Source organism: Oncorhynchus nerka, linkage group LG27 (assembly GCF_034236695.1).
Source record: "Oncorhynchus nerka isolate Pitt River linkage group LG27, Oner_Uvic_2.0, whole genome shotgun sequence".
Lineage (NCBI taxonomy): Eukaryota > Metazoa > Chordata > Actinopteri > Salmoniformes > Salmonidae > Oncorhynchus > Oncorhynchus nerka.
In genome coordinates, this window is record NC_088422.1 from 46,845,173 (window position 1) to 46,865,952 (window position 20,780).

The 20,780-nt window shown below is 42.5% G+C and overlaps 1 protein-coding gene across 1 annotated transcript; it reads left to right on the forward strand.

The window, feature by feature from the left end:
- The first annotated feature begins 1,851 nt into the window (after positions 1–1,851).
- On the forward strand, positions 1,852–19,013 carry LOC115111073 (uncharacterized). The gene is made up of 6 exons (XM_029636959.2): positions 1,852–2,022; positions 2,337–2,444; positions 2,742–2,939; positions 3,166–3,343; positions 17,822–18,005; positions 18,710–19,013. Exons 1-6 carry the CDS (start codon positions 1,912–1,914, stop codon positions 18,882–18,884), a joined length of 954 nt encoding a protein of 317 aa, XP_029492819.1. The 5' UTR covers positions 1,852–1,911; the 3' UTR covers positions 18,885–19,013.
- Positions 19,014–20,780: the final 1,767 nt, after the last annotated feature.

Consider the following 20,780-nt stretch of genomic DNA (forward strand, 5'->3'; position numbering starts at 1 on the left):
AAAGTTCGTAGAAACATGTCAAATGTTTTTTATAATCAATCCTCAGGTTGTTTTTACAATATATAATCGATAATATTTCAACCGGACTGTAGCTTCTTCAATAGGAGAGAGAGAGAAAATGTCTGCTCCACTCTGTTGGCGCATGCAAAACGCTGCTGGCACCCAGCCATCCACTGACGCGATGGGATCTTTCTCGCTCATTTTTCAGGATAAAAGCCTGAAACTATGTCTAAAGACTGTTCACACCATGTTGAATCCATAGGAAAAGGAATCTGGTTGATATCCCTTTAAATGGAGGGAAGGCATTCAATGGAACAGAGAGCTTTCAGGTAAAACAGCACTTCCTGGTTGAATTTTCCTCTGGTTTTTGCCTGCAATATCAGTTCTGTTATACTCACAGACAATATTTTGACAGTTTTGGAAACTTTAGAGTGTTTTCTATCCTAATCTGACAATTATATGCATATTCTAGATTCTGGCCCTGAGAAATAGGCAGTTTCATTTGGGTACGTTTTTCATCCAAACATCAAAATACTGCCCCCTACACTCAACAAGTTAAAGTGACTATGCATAGATGATAACAACAGAGAGTAGCAGCGGTGTGAAAGGGTGGGGGGGACAATGCAAATTGTCTGGTTAGCCATTAGGTTAAGTGTTCAGGAGTCTTATGGCTTCGGGGTAGAAGCTGTTTAGAAAAATCTTGGACCTAGACTTGGCGCTCGGGTACCACTTGCCGTAGCAGAGAGAACAGTCTATGACTAGGGTGGCTGGAGTCTTTGACAATTTTTAGGGCCTTCCTCTGACACCGCCTGGTATAGAGGTCCTGGATGGCAGGAAGCTTGGTCCCAGTGATGTACTGGGTTGTTCACAATACCCTCTGTAGTGCCTTGTGGTTAGAGGCCGAGCAGTTTCCCTACCAGGCAGTGATGCAACCAGTCAGGATGCTGTCGATGGTGCAGCTGTAGAACCTTTTGAGGATCTGAGGACCCATGCCAAATCTTTTCAGTCTCCTGAGGGGGAATCAGTTTTGTCCTGCCCTCTTCATGACTGTCTTGGTGTTCTTGGACCATGTTAGTTTGTTGGTGACGTGGACACCAATGAACATGAAGCTCTCAACCTGCTCCACTGCAGCACTGTCGATGAGAATGGGGGCGTGCTCTGTCCTCTTTTTCCTGTAGTCCACAATCATCTCGTTTGTCTTTATCACGTTGAGGGAGATGTTGTTGTCCTGGCACCACACGGCCAGGTCTCTGACCTCCTCCCTATAGGCTGTCTCGTCGTTGTCGGTGATCAGGCCTACAACTGTGATCAGGAAAACCATCGGCTAACTTAATGATGGTGTTGGAGTCGTGCCTGGCCGTGCAGTCATAAGTGAACAGGGAGGAATGGGGGGGACTGAGCACGAACCACTGAGGGGCCCCTGTGTTGAGGACCAGCGTGGTGGATGTGTTGTTACCAACCCTTACCACCTGGGGGTGGCCCGTCAGGAAGTCCAGGGCTATTAGTCGTGTCTCATAATAAGAGCAGCCTACAGTCAATACCTGTTACCATACATCTGATTCTGTGGTCATTCATGCATACTGCAACCTAAGCGCTGGGCCAAATGAGATGAATGTCTCTGTGTGTGGATGCTGGCAGCCTGCTGCCTTCTGTTCCAACTCTACTCCTCCTATCTGTCTTGCAGATGACGGCCTGAGATTAGATTACAAACACAGCACCTTTTGTTAATTCACTAGCCATGTCAGTGACAATGCTAATTTGAATGGCATCTCATCTCCTTCTCCTCTTGTGTAGTGAATTTGACCAGCTTCAAAATTGAAAGTTAATAATAAGAGAGTTAGGCAAAACGATGATATTTCTGTGTCTGGATACAGTGTGGTTTCCTGCAGACAAGGGAAACAGCAACCAGCAATGATGGAGTTATATCAGAAGGAGTCTGTGCGGTGGATGAGAAGACACAGCCAGAGTCTCCTTCGGGATCTCTTCTACACGGGTGTTCAAGCTGGGGACAGAGACACACCTGTAAGTGCATATGTCAAGAGGGTGGAAAAATGTGTCTTGGTTTTTATCTTAATAAGTGCTTAATAAGTGCTAGAGGTGTCACTAAAGACCCTGGTTCAATTCCAGACTGTATCACAATCGGCCGTGATTGGGAGTCCCATAGGGTGGCGCGCAATTTGGCCCAGCATCATCTGGGTTAGGGTTTGGCCGGGGTAGGCCATAATTTTAAATAAGAATTTGTTCTTAACTGACTTGCCTAGTTAAATAAAGGTTAAATAAGATGGGAAAATCTTGACCTGACATGTACTGTATGTGATTTCTACATCTTCCTACAGATACCAGCACAATCTGGAACTGCTAATAAGACTGTAGCTGCCAGCATCATCAGTGGGAAGAGCAAGCTTCTTCTGCTGGAAAGCCCTGACACTGTGGAAATCTACAGTGTATGTGACAATAAAACAGATCATTTTTAAAAATGTACTATTCTGTATTTACTGTCTTATTCTCATTATGACGGACCTAGTCATAGGTCAGACAGTTCTTCCAGTTTTGAAGGTGCATGTCTGAAGGATTCAAATCCAGTCTACTGTAAGGAGTGTAAGGACATATAACCAAAACATGTCAAAACACTTAAAATAATCAAACATCCTTTCCACACTAATTATAGTCAAAATACTCACTCTGGTCTCTTGGTTTGTTTCAGCTTTCACCATAACAGGTTGTGACATAATTTTTCACAGCTTAATAAACCAGTGGCGCACCCAGGGGTAGGAGGGACGGGACATGTCTACCTCCCTGCCATCACAGCCAAGGCCTCTAGTCTGGCTTCAGTCAGAGGCTCTCTGAGCGCTTCCTGTCCTTATCTGTACAGCGAACGCAGAGGATCCTTCTCTTCCATAGGCTCACAGAGAACTGCAGACTATAACAAGAACAAACAGGTAACTTTAGTTTATTTAGTAAATATTCTCTTAACTCTATTTCCTGAACTGCATTTTTGGTTAAGGTCTTGTGAGTAAGCATTTCACCTGTTGTATTCGGCGCATGTGACAATGATTTGATAACTAATCTGACTGACTCATGACTGAGATACTGAGATGCATTCAAACAAATATGAGAAAATGTTCTCTCTTTTCGATCACATCTCACCTTCGTCCGCTGTACCAGAGTAACCTAAAAGCATTGAAGGAGGCCAAGCGATCCAATGTCACCGTGACGATGATCTACCTGGGGTCACTTGGTCACCTGGGGTCTGCAGGGTCACAGCAGGACGAGCTGAAAGTGCTCCAGCAGATCTGTGGAGGAGAGAACATCTGTGTCTTCAAGGGCTTGGTACAACCAGGAGGTAGGTCCCCTTAAATCCATACAGGGCTCTAAATTCACTTTAAAAAGTTAGAAGCACCAAATAGTATTTAGCGCAAAACATTTTTTTATTTAAATTGATTATCTAGCTTAGGCCCAAGCTTACATTACAGGAGCCCCCCTTCTTCCAGTGCCGTCAAGTTACCAGGTATCTACCCCATTCATAGACGCTAACTAATTTAGTGCCTGTTGACGATAGTATCTTCTTTACCGGGGGAGTTTTGTTAGGAGCCCCGACTCTCAGGCTGAAAGTTAACACACATTGCTTGCGGTACTGTTTTGGAAATCTTTTTTAAATTTTAATTTAATTGAACCTTTATTTAACTAGGCAAGAACAAATTCTTATTTACAATGACGGCCTACCAATAGGCCTCCTGTGGGGATAGGGGCTGGGATTAAAAATACAAATAAATTAAATAAGAATATAGGACAAAACACACATCACAACAAGAGAGACAACACAACACTACATAAAGAGAGACCTAAAGACCACAAAATAGCATGGCAGCAACACATGACAACACAGCATGGTAGCAACACAACATGACAACAACATGGTAGCAATACAACATGGTTGCAGCACAAAACAGGGTACAAACATAGTTGGGCACAGACAACAGCACAAAGGGCAAGAAGGTAGAGACAACAATACATCACACAAAGCAGCCACAACTGTCAGTAAGAGTATCCATGATTGAGTCTTTGAATGAAGAGATTGAGATAAAACTGTCCAGTTTGAGTGTTTGTTGCAGCGCTTTCCAGTCGCTAGCTGTAGCGAACTGAAAAGACGAGCAACCCAGGGATATGTGAGCTTTGGGGACCTTTAACAGAATGTGGGTGTTGTAGGTGGAGGATGAGGGCTGCAGTAGATGTCTCAGGTAGGGGGGAGTGAGGCCTAAGAGGGTGTTATAAATAAGCAACAACCAGTGGGTCTTGCGAAGGGTACACAGAGATGACCAGTTTACAGAAGAGTATAGAGTGCAGTGATGTGTCCTATAAGGAGCATTGGTGGCAAATCTGATGGCCGATTGGTAAAGAATATCTAGCCACTCAAGAGCACCCATACCTGCCGATCTAAACAATCTAGCGTGGGTAGGATGGTCATCTGAATCAGGGTCAGTTTGGCAGCTGGGGTAAAAGAGGAGCAATTACGATAGAGGAAACCATGTCTAGATGTAACTTTAGCCTGCAGCTTTGATATGTGCTGAGAGAAGGACAGTATACCATCTAGCCATACTGCCAAGTACCTGTATGAGGTGACTACCTCAAGCTCTAAACCCTCAGAAGTAGTAATCACACCTGTGGGGAGATGGGCATGCTTCTTACCAAACAACATGACCTTTGTTTTGGAGGTGTTCAGAACAAGGTTAAGGGCAGAGACACTAAGAAAGCTTTGTTGTAGAGCGTTTAACACCAAATCTGGGGGAGGGACAGTTGAGTATAAGACTATCATGTGCATATAAAAGGACGAGAGAGCTTCCTACTGCCTGAGCTACAGTAGGGAGAACAAGTATTTGATACACTGCCGATTTTGCAGGTTTTCCTACTTACAAAACATGTAGAGGTCAGTAATTTTTATCATAGGTACACTTCAACTGTGAGAGACAGAATCTAAAACAAAAATCCAGAAAATCACATTGTATGATTTTTAAGTAATTAATTTGCATTTTATTGCATGACATAAGTATTTGATCACCTACCAACCAGTAAGAATTCCGGCTCTCACAGACCTGTTGGTTTTTCTTTAAGAATACCTCCTGTTCTCCACTCATACCTGTATTAACTGCACCTGTTTGAACTTGTTACCTGTATAAAAGACACCTGTCCACACACTCAATCAGACTCCAACCTCTCCACAATGGCCAAGACCACAGAGCTGTGTAAGGACATCAGGGATAAAATTGTAGACCTGCACAAGGCTGGGATGGGCTACAGGACAATAGGCAAGCTGCTTGGTGAGAAGGCAACAACTGTTGGCGCAATTATTAGAAAATGAAAGAAGTTCAAGATGACGGTCAATCACCCTCGGTCTGGGGCTCCATGCAAGATCTCACCTCTTGGGGCATCAATGATCATGAGGAGGGTGAGGGATCAGCCCAGAACTACACGGCAGGACCTGGTCAATGACCTGAAGAGAGCTGGGACCACAGTCTCAAAGAAAACCATTAGTAACACACTACACCGTCATGGATTAAAATCCTGCAGCGCACGCAATGTCCCCCTGCTCAAGCCAGCGCATATCCAGGTCCGTCTGAAGTTTGATGTCTGAAGTTTGCCAATGACCATCTGGATGATCCAGAGGAGAAATGGGAGAAGGTCATGTGGTCTGATGAGACAAAAATATAGCTTTTTTTGGTCTAAACTCCACTCGCATTGTTTGGAGGAAGAAGAAGGATGAGTATAACCCCAAGAACACCATCCTAACTGTGAAGCATGGAGGTGGAAACATCATCCTTTGGGGATGCTTTTCTGCAAAGGGGACAGGACGACTGCACCGTATTGAGGGGAGGATGGATGGGACCATGTATCGCGAGATCTTGGCCAACAACCTCCTTCCCTCAGTAAGAGCATTGAAGATGGGTCGTGGCTGGGTCTTCCAGCATGACAACGACCCGAAACACACAGCCAGGGCAACTAAGGAGTTGCTCCGTAAGAAGCATCTCAAGGTCCTGGAGTGGCCTAGCCAGTCTCCAGACATGAACCCAATAGATAATCTTTGGAGGGAGCTGAAAGTCCGTATTGCCCAGCGACAGCCCCGAAACCTGAAGGATCTGGAGAAGGTCTGTATGGAGGAGTGGGCCAAAATCCCTGCTGCAGTGTGTGCAAACCTGGTCAAGAACTACAGGAAATGTATGATCTCTGTAATTGCAAACAAAGGTTTCTGTACCAAATATTAAGTTCTGCTTTTCTGATGTATCAAATACTTATGTCATGCAATAAAATGCTAATTAATTACTTAAAAATCATACAATGTGATTTCTGAATTTTTGTTTTAGATTCCATCCCTCACAGTTGAAGTGTACCTATGATAAAAATTACAGACCTCTACATGCTTTGTAAGTAGGAAAACCTGCAAAATCGGTAGTGTATCAAATACTTGTTCTCCCCACTGTATGTTGTTGATGTAAATTGAGAAGAGTTTGGGGCCTAGGATCGAGCCTTGGGGTACACCCTTGGTGACAGGCAGTGGCTGAGACATCAGATGTTCTGACTTTATACACTGCACTCTTTGAGAGAGGTAGTTAGCAAACCAAAGACCCATCAGAGACACCAATACCCCTTAGCCGGTCCACAAGAATGGAATGGTCTACCATATCAAAAGCTTTGGCCAAGTCAACAAAAATAGCAGCAGAACATTGCTTAGAATCAAGGGCAATAGTGACATCATTGGAACTTTGAGGTTGCAGTGACACATCCATAACCTGAGTGGAAACCAGATTGGATACCAGAGAGAATACTATAGACATCAAGAAAGCCAGTAAATTGATTATTGACATGTTTTTCCAACCCTTTTGATAAACAGGGCAATAAGAAATAGGCCTATAACAGTTAGGATCAGCTTGATCTCCCCTTTTAAATAAAGGACTAACCTTGGCTGCCTTCCAAGCAATGGGAACCTCCCCAGAGAGGAGAGAAAAGGTCAGAGATAGGCTTGACGATTAATAGGGGCTGCAAACTTAAACAAGAAAGGGTCTAAACCATCTGATCCAGATATTATTTTGTGGTCAAGTTTAAGGAGCTCATTTAGCACCTCGGACTCTGCGACCATCTGCAGGGAGAGACTTTGTAGTGGGGCAGGTGAAAAGGAGGGAGGAACATCGGGGCTAGTTGCATTAGCAGCTGTGGGAGATGAGGAATTGTTGGACGGGCAAGGAGGCATGGCTGAGTCAGGTAGGAATCCTGACTTAATGAAGTGATGATTAAAGAGCTCAGCCATGTGCTTCTTCTCAGTAACAACCACATCATCAACTTTAAGGGACATGGGCAGCTGTGAGGAGGGTCTATTCTCCATGTCTTTAACTGTTTTCCAGAACTTCTTGGGGTGAGACCCACAGAGAGAGAACTGCTCCTTAAAGAAACTAACTTTGGCCTTCCGGATAGCCTGAGTGCACTTATTTTTTTATTTTCCTGAATGAGTACGTTTTGGATGAAAAACATACCCAAATTTAACTGCCTATTTCTCAGGCCCAGAATCTAGAATATGCATATAATTGTGAGATTAGGATATAAAACACTCTAACGTTTTCAAAACTGTCAAAATATTGTCTGTGAGTATAACAGAACTGATATTGCAGGCGAAAACCTGAGGAAAATCCAACCAGGAAGTGGTCTCTATTTTGAAAGCTCCATGTTCCATTGAATGCATTCCCTCCATTTAAAGGGATATCAACCAGATTCCTTTTCCTATGGCTTCCCCATGTTGTGAACAGTCTTTAGACATAGTTTCAGAAAAATGAGCGAGAAAGATCACATCGCGTCAGTGTATAACTGGGTGTCCCCAGAGTTCTGCTTGTGCAACAGTCTCTCTCTCCTATTGACAAAGCTAATGTCCCGGTTGATATATATTATCGATTATATATTGAAAAAACAACCTTAGGATTGATTATAAAAACGTTTGACATGTTTCTTTGAACATTACGGATACTATTTGGAATTTTCGTCTGCGATGTCGTGACCGCTCGAGCCTGTGGATTACTGAACATAACGAGCCAAACAAATGGAGGTATTATGGATATAAAAATAATCTTTATGGAACAAAAGGAACATTTATTGTGTAACTAGGAGTCTCGTGAGTGCAAACATCCAAAGATCCACAAAGCTAAGCGATTTAATTTATTGCTTTTCTGACTTTCGTGACCAATCTACTTGGTGGCTAGCTGTTTGTAATATTTTGTCTACTGAGAGAGATGTTCTTACATAAACGCTTGGATCGCTTTCGCCGAAAAGCTTTTTTGAAATCTGACACGCCAGGTGGATTAACAACAACAAGCTAAGCTGTGTTTTGCTATATTGCACTTGTGATTTCATGAAAATTAAACATTTTTTGTAATTTAATTTGAATTTGGCTCGCTGCAATCCAGCTGATGTTGATGTAAATGATCCCGCTAACGGGATGGGTGCATCAAGAAGTTGTAAGAGCAGTTCTGTTGCAGTATTCTTTTTGAATCCTGTGCTTTGTATACGTGAAATGGGGAGTAGGTTTTGTTTCAACTCCCTGGAGATAGTGTTGACCTGAGAGAAAATCATAGCTGCTCAATGCATTTCATACCGACAAGCTTTTGTGTTGTTTTAGATGTGAAACAAACTACTGACCGGGATGGCATTCTGTTCTAGCATTAGCCAGCCCAGACTATGCTGCAGGATATCTAATGCTTAAACAGACTGCCATTTTTGCTGTTAAACCACTTTAAGCACATATTAGCCTATGCTGCTGTGTGATCTCAGGATGCATGTTGTGTGCAGCACTGACACGTACAAGACTCTTCTGTTGATTTAAGTATCAACACAGTGACTTGGTATTTGTCTGGTGATTATCTGCTCTTGTACTTACTCCTCTATTTGCCCAACTCTCTTGTCTTGCAGCTGGTCCCAATTTGCTCCCTATCACTACGCTCTTGGTCCTAACCAGTATGTGAACCTGACCCTTGGATGTCTGCAGATCTGTAGGGTGGACCCTCCACCACTACACTGCTTCTACCTTTCCAAAGCCTTCATATCCACAGACATCAATGGGTTAGGGCCAAAGGAGGGGGGGGGGGGATATGGAGCACATTGTGACCAACTGATAGTCCTCACTAACTATCTGATCTAGTTTTGCACAATTCCGCTGTCACGCTGGGTCATTTTAACGTGAATTTGTTCATTCCTCAACTGTGGAAAATGTGAAAAGCCTTGCAACATCACGTCTCAAGTTTGTTAATTCCAATAAAAGTTTTGAACTTTCCTGATGCGCTGGAGTGCTAATTCTGTGTGTTTCTGAAAACCAACTACTCCCTGTCCTTGTAGTGCCTCTCCATCCTTTCATGGAAGTTTGTGTCAATTGCAGGTGTATGCTACAACTCTTTAAATGTGATAAAGAATATATTTTCCCCTATGGCTGCTCTATGGCAAGGTCACAGCACATTCTCAACTGGTGGACCGCAGGTCGTAATCTCGACCCAGAATAGGTCAAACAAGGACTGCGGGTCACAATAAAAAAAGTTGGGTGGGGGGCATTCAGTCGGGTTTTGACTCCTAGTATCATATGAACACACATAAGCCATGGAAAATGTCTTGAATTGCATGAAATTAGCTTTAACTGCTACATTTTCCCTTCACTCCATGGCCTAATGTGTAGAATTGCAGAAAATGAGCCCCAATGTTTTTTTTCTCTCTGCCAACAAATCAACTCATTCATTGAATCAGATGGCTCATTCATCACAAAACCGACTGTTATTGCCAACTGCTTTAATGATTTCTTCTTTGGCAAGATTAGCGAACTTTGACATGCCAGCAACAAACGCTGACACTACACATCCAAGTATAGCTGACCAAATTATGAAAGACAAGATTTGTAATTTGGAATTCCATAACGTGAGTGTGGAAGAAGTGAAAACATGATTGGTGTCTATCAACAATGACAAGCCACCGGGGTCTGACAACCTGGATGGACAATTAGATGATAATAGCCGACGAAATTGCCACTCCTATTTGCCATATCTTCAATTTACTTGAAAGTGTGTGCCCTCAGGCTTGGAGGGAAGCAAAAGTCATTCCGCCACCTAAGAATAGTAAAGCCCCCTTTACTAGCTCAAATAACCGACCAATCAGCCTTTTACCAACTCTTAGTAAATTGCAATTGGCTCAGAACAGGGCAGCACGTCTGGCCCTTGGATGAACACAGAGAGCAAACATTAATAATCTGCATGTTAATTTGTCCTGGCTCAAAATGGAGCAGAGCTTGACTTCATCACTACTTGTATTTGTGAGAGTTATTGACATGTTGAAAGCACTGAGCTGTCTGTTTAAACAACTAGCACACAGTACTACATAGAGCCATGATTACATGGAACTCTATTCCACATTGGGTAACTGATGTAAGCAGTAGAATCAGATTTAAAAAACAGATAAAAGTACACCTTATGGAATTGCAGGGACTGTGAAGCAAACACAAAAACATAGGGGCAGACACATGCATACACACACGATAACATACGCACTATACTCACATGGATTTTGTATTCTACATATGTGGTAGTGGAATAGGGGCCTGAGAGAGCACATCACACGATAACATACGCACTATACTCACATGGATTTTGTATTCTACATATGTGGTAGTGGAATAGGGGCCTGAGAGAGCACATCACACGATAACATACGCACTATACTCACATGGATTTTGTATTCTACATATGTGGTAGTGGAATAGGGGCCTGAGAGAGCACATCACACGATAACATACGCACTATACTCACATGGATTTTGTATTCTACATATGTGGTAGTGGAGTAGGGGCCTGAGAGAGCACACTTAGTGTGTTGTGAAATCTGTTATGAATGTAATGTTTTTAAAATTGTAGTACTGCCTTAATTTTGACAGACCCCTGCCTCGGCAGCAGTTTATGGGGATCCATAATAAATACAAATACAACTGAGTTTATTAGTCACATGCACCGAGTCGCAGATGTAATTGCAGGGTACAGTGAAATTCTTATGTTCCAAGCTTCAACAGTGCAGGTCAAAGAGATGTGAGTGAAACAATAATAGTAATAATACTAAGTAAAATAATAGAATGGAAAAATATAAGACAGCATATACTGGATATATATATATACACAGTTGAAGTCAGAAAGTATTCAGATCCTTTGGCTTATTCCACATTTTGTTACGTTACAGCCTTATTCTAAAATTGTTTCAATTCTTTTTTTCCCTCCTCAATCTACACACAATACCCTATAATGACAACGTGATTTTTTTTTTTGAAATGTAGGATTAGAAATAAAAAACAGAAATACCTTATTTACATAGGTATTCAGACCCTTTGCTATGAAACTCAAAATTGAGCTCAGGTGCATCCTGTTTCCACTGATCATCCTTGAGATGTTTATACAACTTGATTGGAGTCCATCTGTAGTAAATTCAACTGATTGAACATGATTTGGAAATGCACACACCTGTCTATAAAACGTCCCACAGTGCATGTCAGAGCAAAAAGCCATGAGGTCGAACAAATTGTCCGTAGAGCTTCGAGACAGGACTGTATCGAGGCACAGATCCGGGAAGGGTAAAAAAAAAACAACATCTGCAGCACTGAAGGTCTCCCAGAACACAACGGCCTCCATCATTCTTAAATGGATGAAGTTTGGAACCACCAAGAATCTTCCTTGAGATGGCCGAGCGACCAAATTGAGCAATGAGGGGAGAAGGGCCTTGGTCAGGGAGGTGACCAAGAACCCGATGGTCTCTCTGACAGAGCTCCAGAGTTCCTCTGTGGAGATGGGAGAACCTTCTAGAAGGACAACCATCTCTGCAGCACTCCACCAATCAGGCCTTAATGGTGGAGTGGTCAGACAGAAGCCACTCCTCAGTAAAAGGCACGACAGCCCGCTTGGAGTTTGCCAAAAGGCACCTAATGAAATCTCAGAACATGAGAAACAAGATTCTCTGGTCTGATGAAACCAAGATTGAACTCGGTTCAAAACAGATGTCTTACAAGTCCTCAACTGGCAGCTTCAATAAATAGTACCCGCAAAACACCAGTCTCAGCGTCAACAGTCAAGAAGCGACTCTGGGATGCTGGCCTTCTAGGCAGAGTTCCTCTGTCCAGTGTCTGTGTTCTTTTGCCCATCTTAATCTTTTCTTTTTATTGGCCAGTCTGAGATATGGCTTTTTCTTTGTAACTCTGCCTAGAAGGCCAGCATCCCGGAGTCGCCGCTTCACTGTTGACGTTGAGACTGGTGTTTTGCGGGTTCTATTTAATGAAGCTGCCAGTTGAGGACTTGTGAGGTCTCTGTTTCTCAAACTAGATACTCTAATGTACTCGTCCTCTTGCTCAGATGTGCACCGGGGCCTCCCACTCCTCTTTCTATTCTGGTTAGGGCCAGTTTGTGCTGTTCTGTGAAGGGAGTAGTACACAGCGAGATCTTCAGTTTCTTGGCAATTTCTCACATGGAATAGTTTTCATTTCTCAGAACAAGAATAGACTGACGAGTTTCAGAAGGAAGCACTTTGAGTCTGTAATCAAACCCACAAATGATGATGCTCCAGATACTCAACTAGTCCAAAGAAGGCCTGTTTTCAGTTTTCAGCTGTACTAACATAATCGCAAAACTGTTTTCTAATGATCAATTATCCTTTTCAAATTATAAACTTGGATTAGCTAACACAACGTGCCATTGGAACACAGGAGTGATGGTTGCTGATAATGGGCCTCTGTACGCCTCTGTAGATATTCCATAAAAAATCCTCAATTTCCAGCTTCAATAGTCATTTACAACATTAACAATGTCTACACTGTATTTCTGATCAATTTGATGTTATTTTAATGGACAAAATATGTGCTTTTCTTTCAAAAACAAGGACATTTCTAAGTGACCCCAAACTTTTGAATAGTAGTGTATATAAACTCAAAAAGAAACTTCCCTTTTTCAGGACCTTGTCTTTCAAAGATGATTCGTAAGAATCCAAATAACTTCACAGATCTTCATTGTAAAGGATTTAAACACTGTTTTCAGTGCTTGTTCAATGAACCATAAACAATTAATGAACATGCACGTGTGGAACGGTCGTTAAGACACAAAAAGCTTGCAGAAGGTAGAGAATTAAGGTCAACGTTCGGAAAACTTAGGACACTAAAAAGGCCTTTCTACTGACTCTGAAAAACACCAAAAGAAAGATGCCCAAGTTCCCTGCTCATCTGCGTGAATGTGCCTTAGGCATGCTGCAAGGAGGAATGAGGACTGCCAGGGCAATAAATTGCAATGTCCATAATGTGAGACGCCTAAGACAGCGCTACAGGGAGACAGGACGGATAGCTGATCATCCTCGCAGTGGCAGACCACATGTAACAACACCTGCACAGGATTGGTACATCCGAACATCACACCTGTGGGACAGGTACAGGATGGCAACAACAACTGCCTGAGTTACACCAGGAACGTGCAATCACTCCATCAGTGCTCAGATCGTCCGCAATAGGCTGAGAGAGGCTGGACTGAGGGCTTGTAGGCTTATTGTAAGGCAGGTCCTCATCAGACAACACTGGCAACAACGTTGCCTATGGGCACAAACCCACCGTCGCTGGACCAGACAGGACTGGTAAAAAGTGCTCTTCAGTGACAGGTCGTGATTTTGTCTCACCAAGGGTGATGGTCGGATTCGCGTTTATCGTCGAAGGAATGAGCGTTTACACCGACGCTTGTACTCTGGAGCGGTATCGATTTGGAGGTGGAGGGTCCGTCATGGTGTGTCACAGCATCATCGGACTGAGCTTGTTGTCATTGCAGGCAATCTCAACGCTGTGCGTTCCAGGGAAGACATCCTCCTCCCTCATGTGGTACCCTTCCTGCAGGCTCATCCTGACATGACCATCCAGCATGACAATGCCACCAGCCATACTGCTCGTTCTGTGCGTGATTTCCTGCAAGACAAGAAAGTCAGTGTTCTGCCATGGCCAGTGAAGAGCCCGGATCTCAATCCCATTGAGCACGTCTGGGACCTGTTGGATCGGAGTGCGAGGGCTAGGGCCATTCCCCCCAGAAATGTCTGGGAACTTGCAGGTGCCTTGGTGGAAGAGTGGGGTAACATCTCACAGCAAGAACTGGCAAATCTGGTGCAGTCCATGAGGAGGAGATGCACTGCAGTACTTAATGCATCTGGTGGCCACACCAGACACTGACTGTTACTTTTGATTTTGACCCCCCCTTTGTTCAGGGACACATTATTCCATTTATGTTAGTCACATGTCTGTGGAACTTGATCAGTTTATGTCTCAGTTGTTGAATCTTGTTGTTCATACAAATATTTACACATGTTACGTTTGCTGAAAATAAACGCAGTTGACAGTGAGAGGACGTTTCTTTTTTTGCTGAGTTCATAAGCATCCGGATTAGTGTCCCGTTGCCTGTAATCTATGACTTCTGCTTAGGAAATGTACGTACTGTCACTGTGGGTACGACGACATCGTCTATGCACTTATTGATGAAGCTGGTGACTGAGGTGGTCTGCTCCTCAATGCCATTAGATGAATCTCGGAACATATTCCAGTCTGTGCTTGCAAACAGTCCTGTAGCGTAGCATCCGTGTCATCTGACCACTTCCGTATTGAGCGAGTCACTGGTACTTCCTGCTTTCGTTGGGATTTGTTGTTATTCAACAACAGATGACTAGGTGTCATGCTATTTTTGCTTGAGAAATATTGCACCAAACATCTTAGATGTAAAATTGCGCGACTAAGACCTCCTTGGCAAAGATATCAAAATTAATGACAGATTTCTTGATTTATCTTAGATTGATTTGAACTATTCTGAGTAGTTCTACTGAGTATGTTGTTGATATGGTGTCTCAAGAGGTACAAACAGTAATATTGCCACTTTCTTTCTTGTTTTTCAAGCTAATGTCTTTTTAATGTGAAGCCATTGGAACGCATGGCCCAGACATGTGAGGGGGCTGAGCAATCGAACTATAGGGACATGCCTTCCCGTTCGGAGGGGGCAGTGTATCGAACCTTGCTATATGAGCCACATTACAATTCCTACCATTAATATGGAGTTGTTCCACCATTTGCTGCTATAACAGCCTCCACTCTTCTGGGAAGACTTTCCACTAGATGTTGGAACATTTCTGCAGGGACTTCCTTCCATTTGCAGGGACTTCCTTCCTTTTGTTTCCTTTCTCATTCTCACGCTCATCTTTTCCAGCAACTTTCAAATAGAACATGTTTACTTCAGCCATATAATGGTGTACGCCACCTACTGTACAGGTGGATAAAAAGATCCCAAATGGAAAAAATGTGGGATAATGTTATTTATTTGATTTGATTCATATTACATAAAAAAAAATCTAAAAAATCCATACAAACTATCAATATCAACATTTGAATGAAACTAAATCAGCCTTCTTTTCTGTTCTAATCAGGTTCCTACACAGACTAAGAAGGATCCTGTGGTGGCGGGACATTTCCTGGTGACAGTAGTCCTTGTAGTGCTTCTGCCGTTAAATCTTGGAGGCCCAAAAACTTCTCGGGTGCAGATATGATGTCCAACTTCTTGGAATTCTTGGACACTTGTGCAGTACAATTAATAACTGTGGCTAAGTAGAATTCTTGCCACCAACAAAATGTTGAATATTTGGAGCATACAATCATCGAAGCTCTGCAGATTTTGTTGCGAGGATACAGAATCAATAGACCATTTATTTTGGTATTGCCCTCAGGTGGCCTGTTTCTGGTCTCAGTTTCAGGAATGGCTGAAAATCTTAAATTTACCCTAGAAATAGTACTGTTGGGAGATCTGGAGGGGCCGTGTCAGTCCATTCCTAATATACTAATACCCTTAGTAAAAGTATTTATCTTCAACTCACAGTCTGTGGATTCTATTCGATTAGATAGATTGAAATTGTATGTTGAAAAATACATAGTTTAAAGATATTTGGTGCATAGAAATCTGAAGAGGGATTGCCAGCAGATATAGGTGGGATAGGCTGAGGGTTGTGATGTGTAATTGGAGAGTGGAGTTTCTGGGTGGGGGATAGAATGACGGTCAAAGATAAAAGTATAAAAAATAAAGTCACAATAAAACATAACAAAAAAGTATGTTTGAATGACACTGAGGGGGAAGTGTTTTTACAGCTAATGCTGGTTTGCCTGAGGCTGATGCTGTGCAGGTGTTTGTACTCATGCATATACACACACTCATTCAAATGCACAAATGTGCACTTACACGGACACACACACATGTAAATAGTGCCATACATGCACTCAAACATATTCAGTTGGCCTTGCTGTTATGATTCTTGTTGTCCTTGATGTATTTCGTTTTTTGCATTGTTGTTTTCTTTTTTGCTTTGTCTTTCTCTCTTTTCTCTTTTATTCATTTTATTGGTTATTGGGGAGGGTCTTGGGGGTGAGGAATGTATTTTTATTTATTTTTTATCTTACTTTCTCAGGGGGTGGGGGGGACTGTGGGAGGCGTCTCGGATGGTTGAGGGGCAGCTCTTGGGGAACTGTGTGTGTGTGGGGGGGTGTTTGGGCCAGTGGCTGATGGATCACTGGTTCGGGTCCCCGCTTTTGACCTTGTGGAGGATCTGTCGACGTGCCCTTGAGCGGGGCGTTGGCCCTAGTTGCTTCTGTGTGTCGCTCTGGATGGGAGTCTGTTGGATGACTCCCTTTCCTTTTGCTCTATATATACACATGATTTCAGACCTTTTTGTTCCATTCTTGGACTTCATTGTTGTCCACTACTTTTTCTGGATAACTGTACTCGACTTGCTTTCAGCTATAAAAAGACACTTCTGCTTCCGCCATCTCCCCGTGCCACCTATCACCCCAAAGAACGGTGTTGCAGTTCGGAAAGTGGAGGCTTTTATATATTTCAAAATGGCATCCTGTTGGTCAGATTTTTTTCCGTTTACCATTCACATCATGTTTTGTTTTCTATTCCCATTGTGATTGGTCCCTGAATCTAGGCCAGTTTGAAATACATAAACCCTCCTTCAGTTCTTGGTCTGTAACACCTTGAGTTGATGATGACGGCTTCAATGTGCGCTGCTCAAATTATACAAATGTAACTTCTCTTAGAATACGTAGAATTTTGTTAGGCGCACAGTGCTACCAAATCAATCAAATGTATTTATGAAGCCCTTTTTACATCAGCAGAGTGCCTTTACAGAAACCCAGCCTAAAACCCCAAACAGCAAGCAATGTCGATGTAGAAGCACGGAAAAACTACCTAGAAAGGCATGAACCTTGGAGGAAACCTAGAGGGGAACCAGGCTCTGAAGGGTGGCCAGTAGTATTCTACACCACTACCAAATCAAAATGTCTAATCACAGCAAGAATAGTTAGGAGCATATGCAACCAAAATGGTGTTGATTTTATTTTTGGGCTATTCAACTTAGTTTCAACAAAAAAACAAAAAACTGAATTTTACACACCACTTCTCTGTATGTGGAGTTCTCCCTATAGCGCTGCATCTCAATTATTGGGGGAAAAAGTGCGTCCTGTAGATGACACAGCCCTTCATCCTAAATCGAGGTGCACCGTGGCTTACCCTGTTCTCATACTCCAGCCTCTCTGTGAGCTGTTTTTATGTGTGTGTCTCAGAGAAGTGGGGATAAAGGGTGTGAGGGGAGAGAACAATGTCTTACGGGTGAACCAAGGTTAAGTTTTGTAGCATGTAGACTTTGTTGAACTGATCCTCTTATATCCCTTTATATCCTCACCTCTAACTCTCCTGTTCTGTCTCCTGTGTCCCCTCCTGCAGAGCAGTTCCAGTGGGTCTCCCAGAGGCACCGGGGTTACCCCTTTAGCGGCACCATGTATGTGAACAGCCTCATCGCTGCTAGGATCAGCTCCTGCTGTGAGTACCGCTATGCCCTGGGCTTCCAGCAGGGCAAGAAGAGCTGCTTCAGACTCACCTGGCTGGCTGGAGGGATGCCCTGCTATAGGTGAGCATTCAACCCATAGATAGACAATATATTGATATTATATATATGATTCAACCTCTCTCAGATGATGGAGTAAGACTACAAATTAATATCATGTCAGCTCAACTTCTTCGCTTACAAATTATTGTCAGTTTAGGTAAGCATGCAACCTAGTTTAAGCTTATTTATAGCCATTTGTTGGATTTTTCTGTTCGATTTCTCAAACAATAAACACACACAAAGCCAAACAAGCAATAAATAGTCAGTAGAAATTGCTTACATATGATGGGCTATTTCTGCTTAAAGGGATACTTCGGGATTTTGCCATGCTAGCAGATACCCATAGACTTCCAGTCATTGCGCTAACACTATTTAGCATTGGCTCGCAAACCTACCTCTAACTTCCTTCATACAGAGACATAAAAATGGTATCCACTAGTTCATCTGACTCTGGGGAAGTAGATAAAGGGCCTCATTGCCAAAATCCCGAAGTATCCCTTTATCCTCTAGCCTTCACATCAATGTCACCGTTAACCAAAGCCCTGGCTATAACAACGTTTGATGTTTACTATAAAAACCTGAACACAGACTGACAGAAAGCGAGAAGATCCCTGCCCATGTCTTATGGCAGTGAGCAATGACTTTTACCCACTGTGTTCCTATTGACCGACCTACAACAGGAATGTTACAAGTCACGTTCAAAATGTATTTTTCATTATTTTCAGATGTACAAGTTTCCGAAACAAATACAGCTCCTACCAGCAGCTGAACAATGGCACACAAGAGAACCTCAGTCTGCCTCCAGACCAAAACCCTGGCAATGGTATAAAGCACGGAAATGAAGGGCTGTCTCAAAGTCATCAACTTTCCTACTCATTCATCAACAATTCCTGTTTTTAATGTTCTGCGTGGTCCTCATTTCAGAAACAAACCCGCTGCCTCTCAGAAGTCTCTGTTTGAGCATGCTGTCGGCTATTTAAGAAGCAAAGCACAGCAAACATTTTGAAAGTTATTTATTCAATAAATGACACATTCAATTGCACGATTGATTTTATTGTTCTAATAGCATGCTATGTGTATGAATGGATTAGATATCTAGTCCCCCACTAAGTTAGTTTTTTTTTTCATCTGCTTTAATACTACTTCAAAGGAACGTGCTGAATTCTGAAAACTCGTACAAAACTCCAAACTGGTAACACTGTAGTCTTAGATTCAAAACCTTTCATTGTGTATTAATTTTGTTTGTAGATATCTTTCACCACACAGCCATTTATCCAAAACACAGTTTCACTGTGAAATATAACGAGAACATTGAACTATTCACCAAAACACAGCATAATGATATCTTCGCAATTGAGTTATTTTTTAACAACAAGTTAATCCAATAGCACAAAATGTAAGATACTGTACATGTTTCAAAATTGCCCTTTGAATGTCGTATGCTACAGTACTGTAAATTACAGTACATTACACTATTTTTACATTAGGAAATACACTTGCACTACCCATTACAATTGACTGAACATCACTGTTCCATGTGTGATCGAAGGTTAGATCATTGAATGTAATCCAATGGGAAAAAAAACGAAAGAAACAATGTTTAGCAGGCACGAGTTGGCATAAAGTCTTGATCATTTGGCCACAGGTTCTCATCATGCACTTGGGGAAAACATGTTGGCATGGCGAATCCAAGCCTGACATACAGTAGGTCTGGATTGAAATCATTGCATGCCTCCATCCATGGCCTGAAGGAGGGTGGTACGCTCATGAGGATAGCAATCATGCATCTTCCACCTCTATTGTAATTGTGTATTGTACTTGTGAAAATAGTACCAAAGCGATAAAAGAAAACTGTATTTGTTACATACGGTATGTTTACATTTACAGTACAGTACATTGTATGATGGCGCCGGAGAAGATGGCTGACGTTTTACATGCTCCTAACCTAATGTGTTTTTTGTTCATTTTTTTCATTGTTTGTAACTTATTTTTTTACTTTTTCTGTACATAATGTTGCTGCTACCATCTCTTATGGACGAAAATAACTTCTGGACATCATAACAGCGAATACTCACCACGGACTGGCAGAAGCTTTTATTTCCCATTAAATGAGTCCGACGAGCCCGACGTGAAGGACATACTGCTTTCCTGGGAACAGGCTCAAATCCCCGTCATTTGCATGAAGAGAAGACGGAAAAAAGAGGACTGAGGTCGGGCTGCCTTCTGAGAATTCTTAGGCGATCAAATAAACGCCCACTTCCTTCCGTTCTACTAGCTAACATGCAATCATTGGAAAATAAAATCTACAACCTACGAGGAAGATTAAACTACATTAAAAACTGTAATATCTTATGCTTCACGGAGTCGTGGCTGAACAATGACATTATCAACATACAGCTAGCCCTTTATGCGTTGTATTGGCAGGATAGAACAGCGGTGTCTGGTAAGACAAGGAGGGCCGGACTATGTATATTTGTAAACAACAGCTGGTGCACGATATCTAAGGAAGTCTCGAGGTTTTGCTAGCCAAAGGTGGGGTATCTCATGAAAAGCTGAAGACCACACTATCTACCTAGAGAATTTTCATCTGTATTTTTTGTAGCTGTCTACATACAACCACAGACCGATGCTGCCACTAAGACCGCACTCAGTGAGCTGTATTCCACCATAAGCAAACAGGAAAATGCTCACCCAGAGGCGGCGCTCCTAGTGGCCGGGGACTTTAATGCAGGGAAACTTAAATCCGTTTTACCAAATTTCTATCAGCATGTTAAATGTGCAACCAGAGGGAAAAAA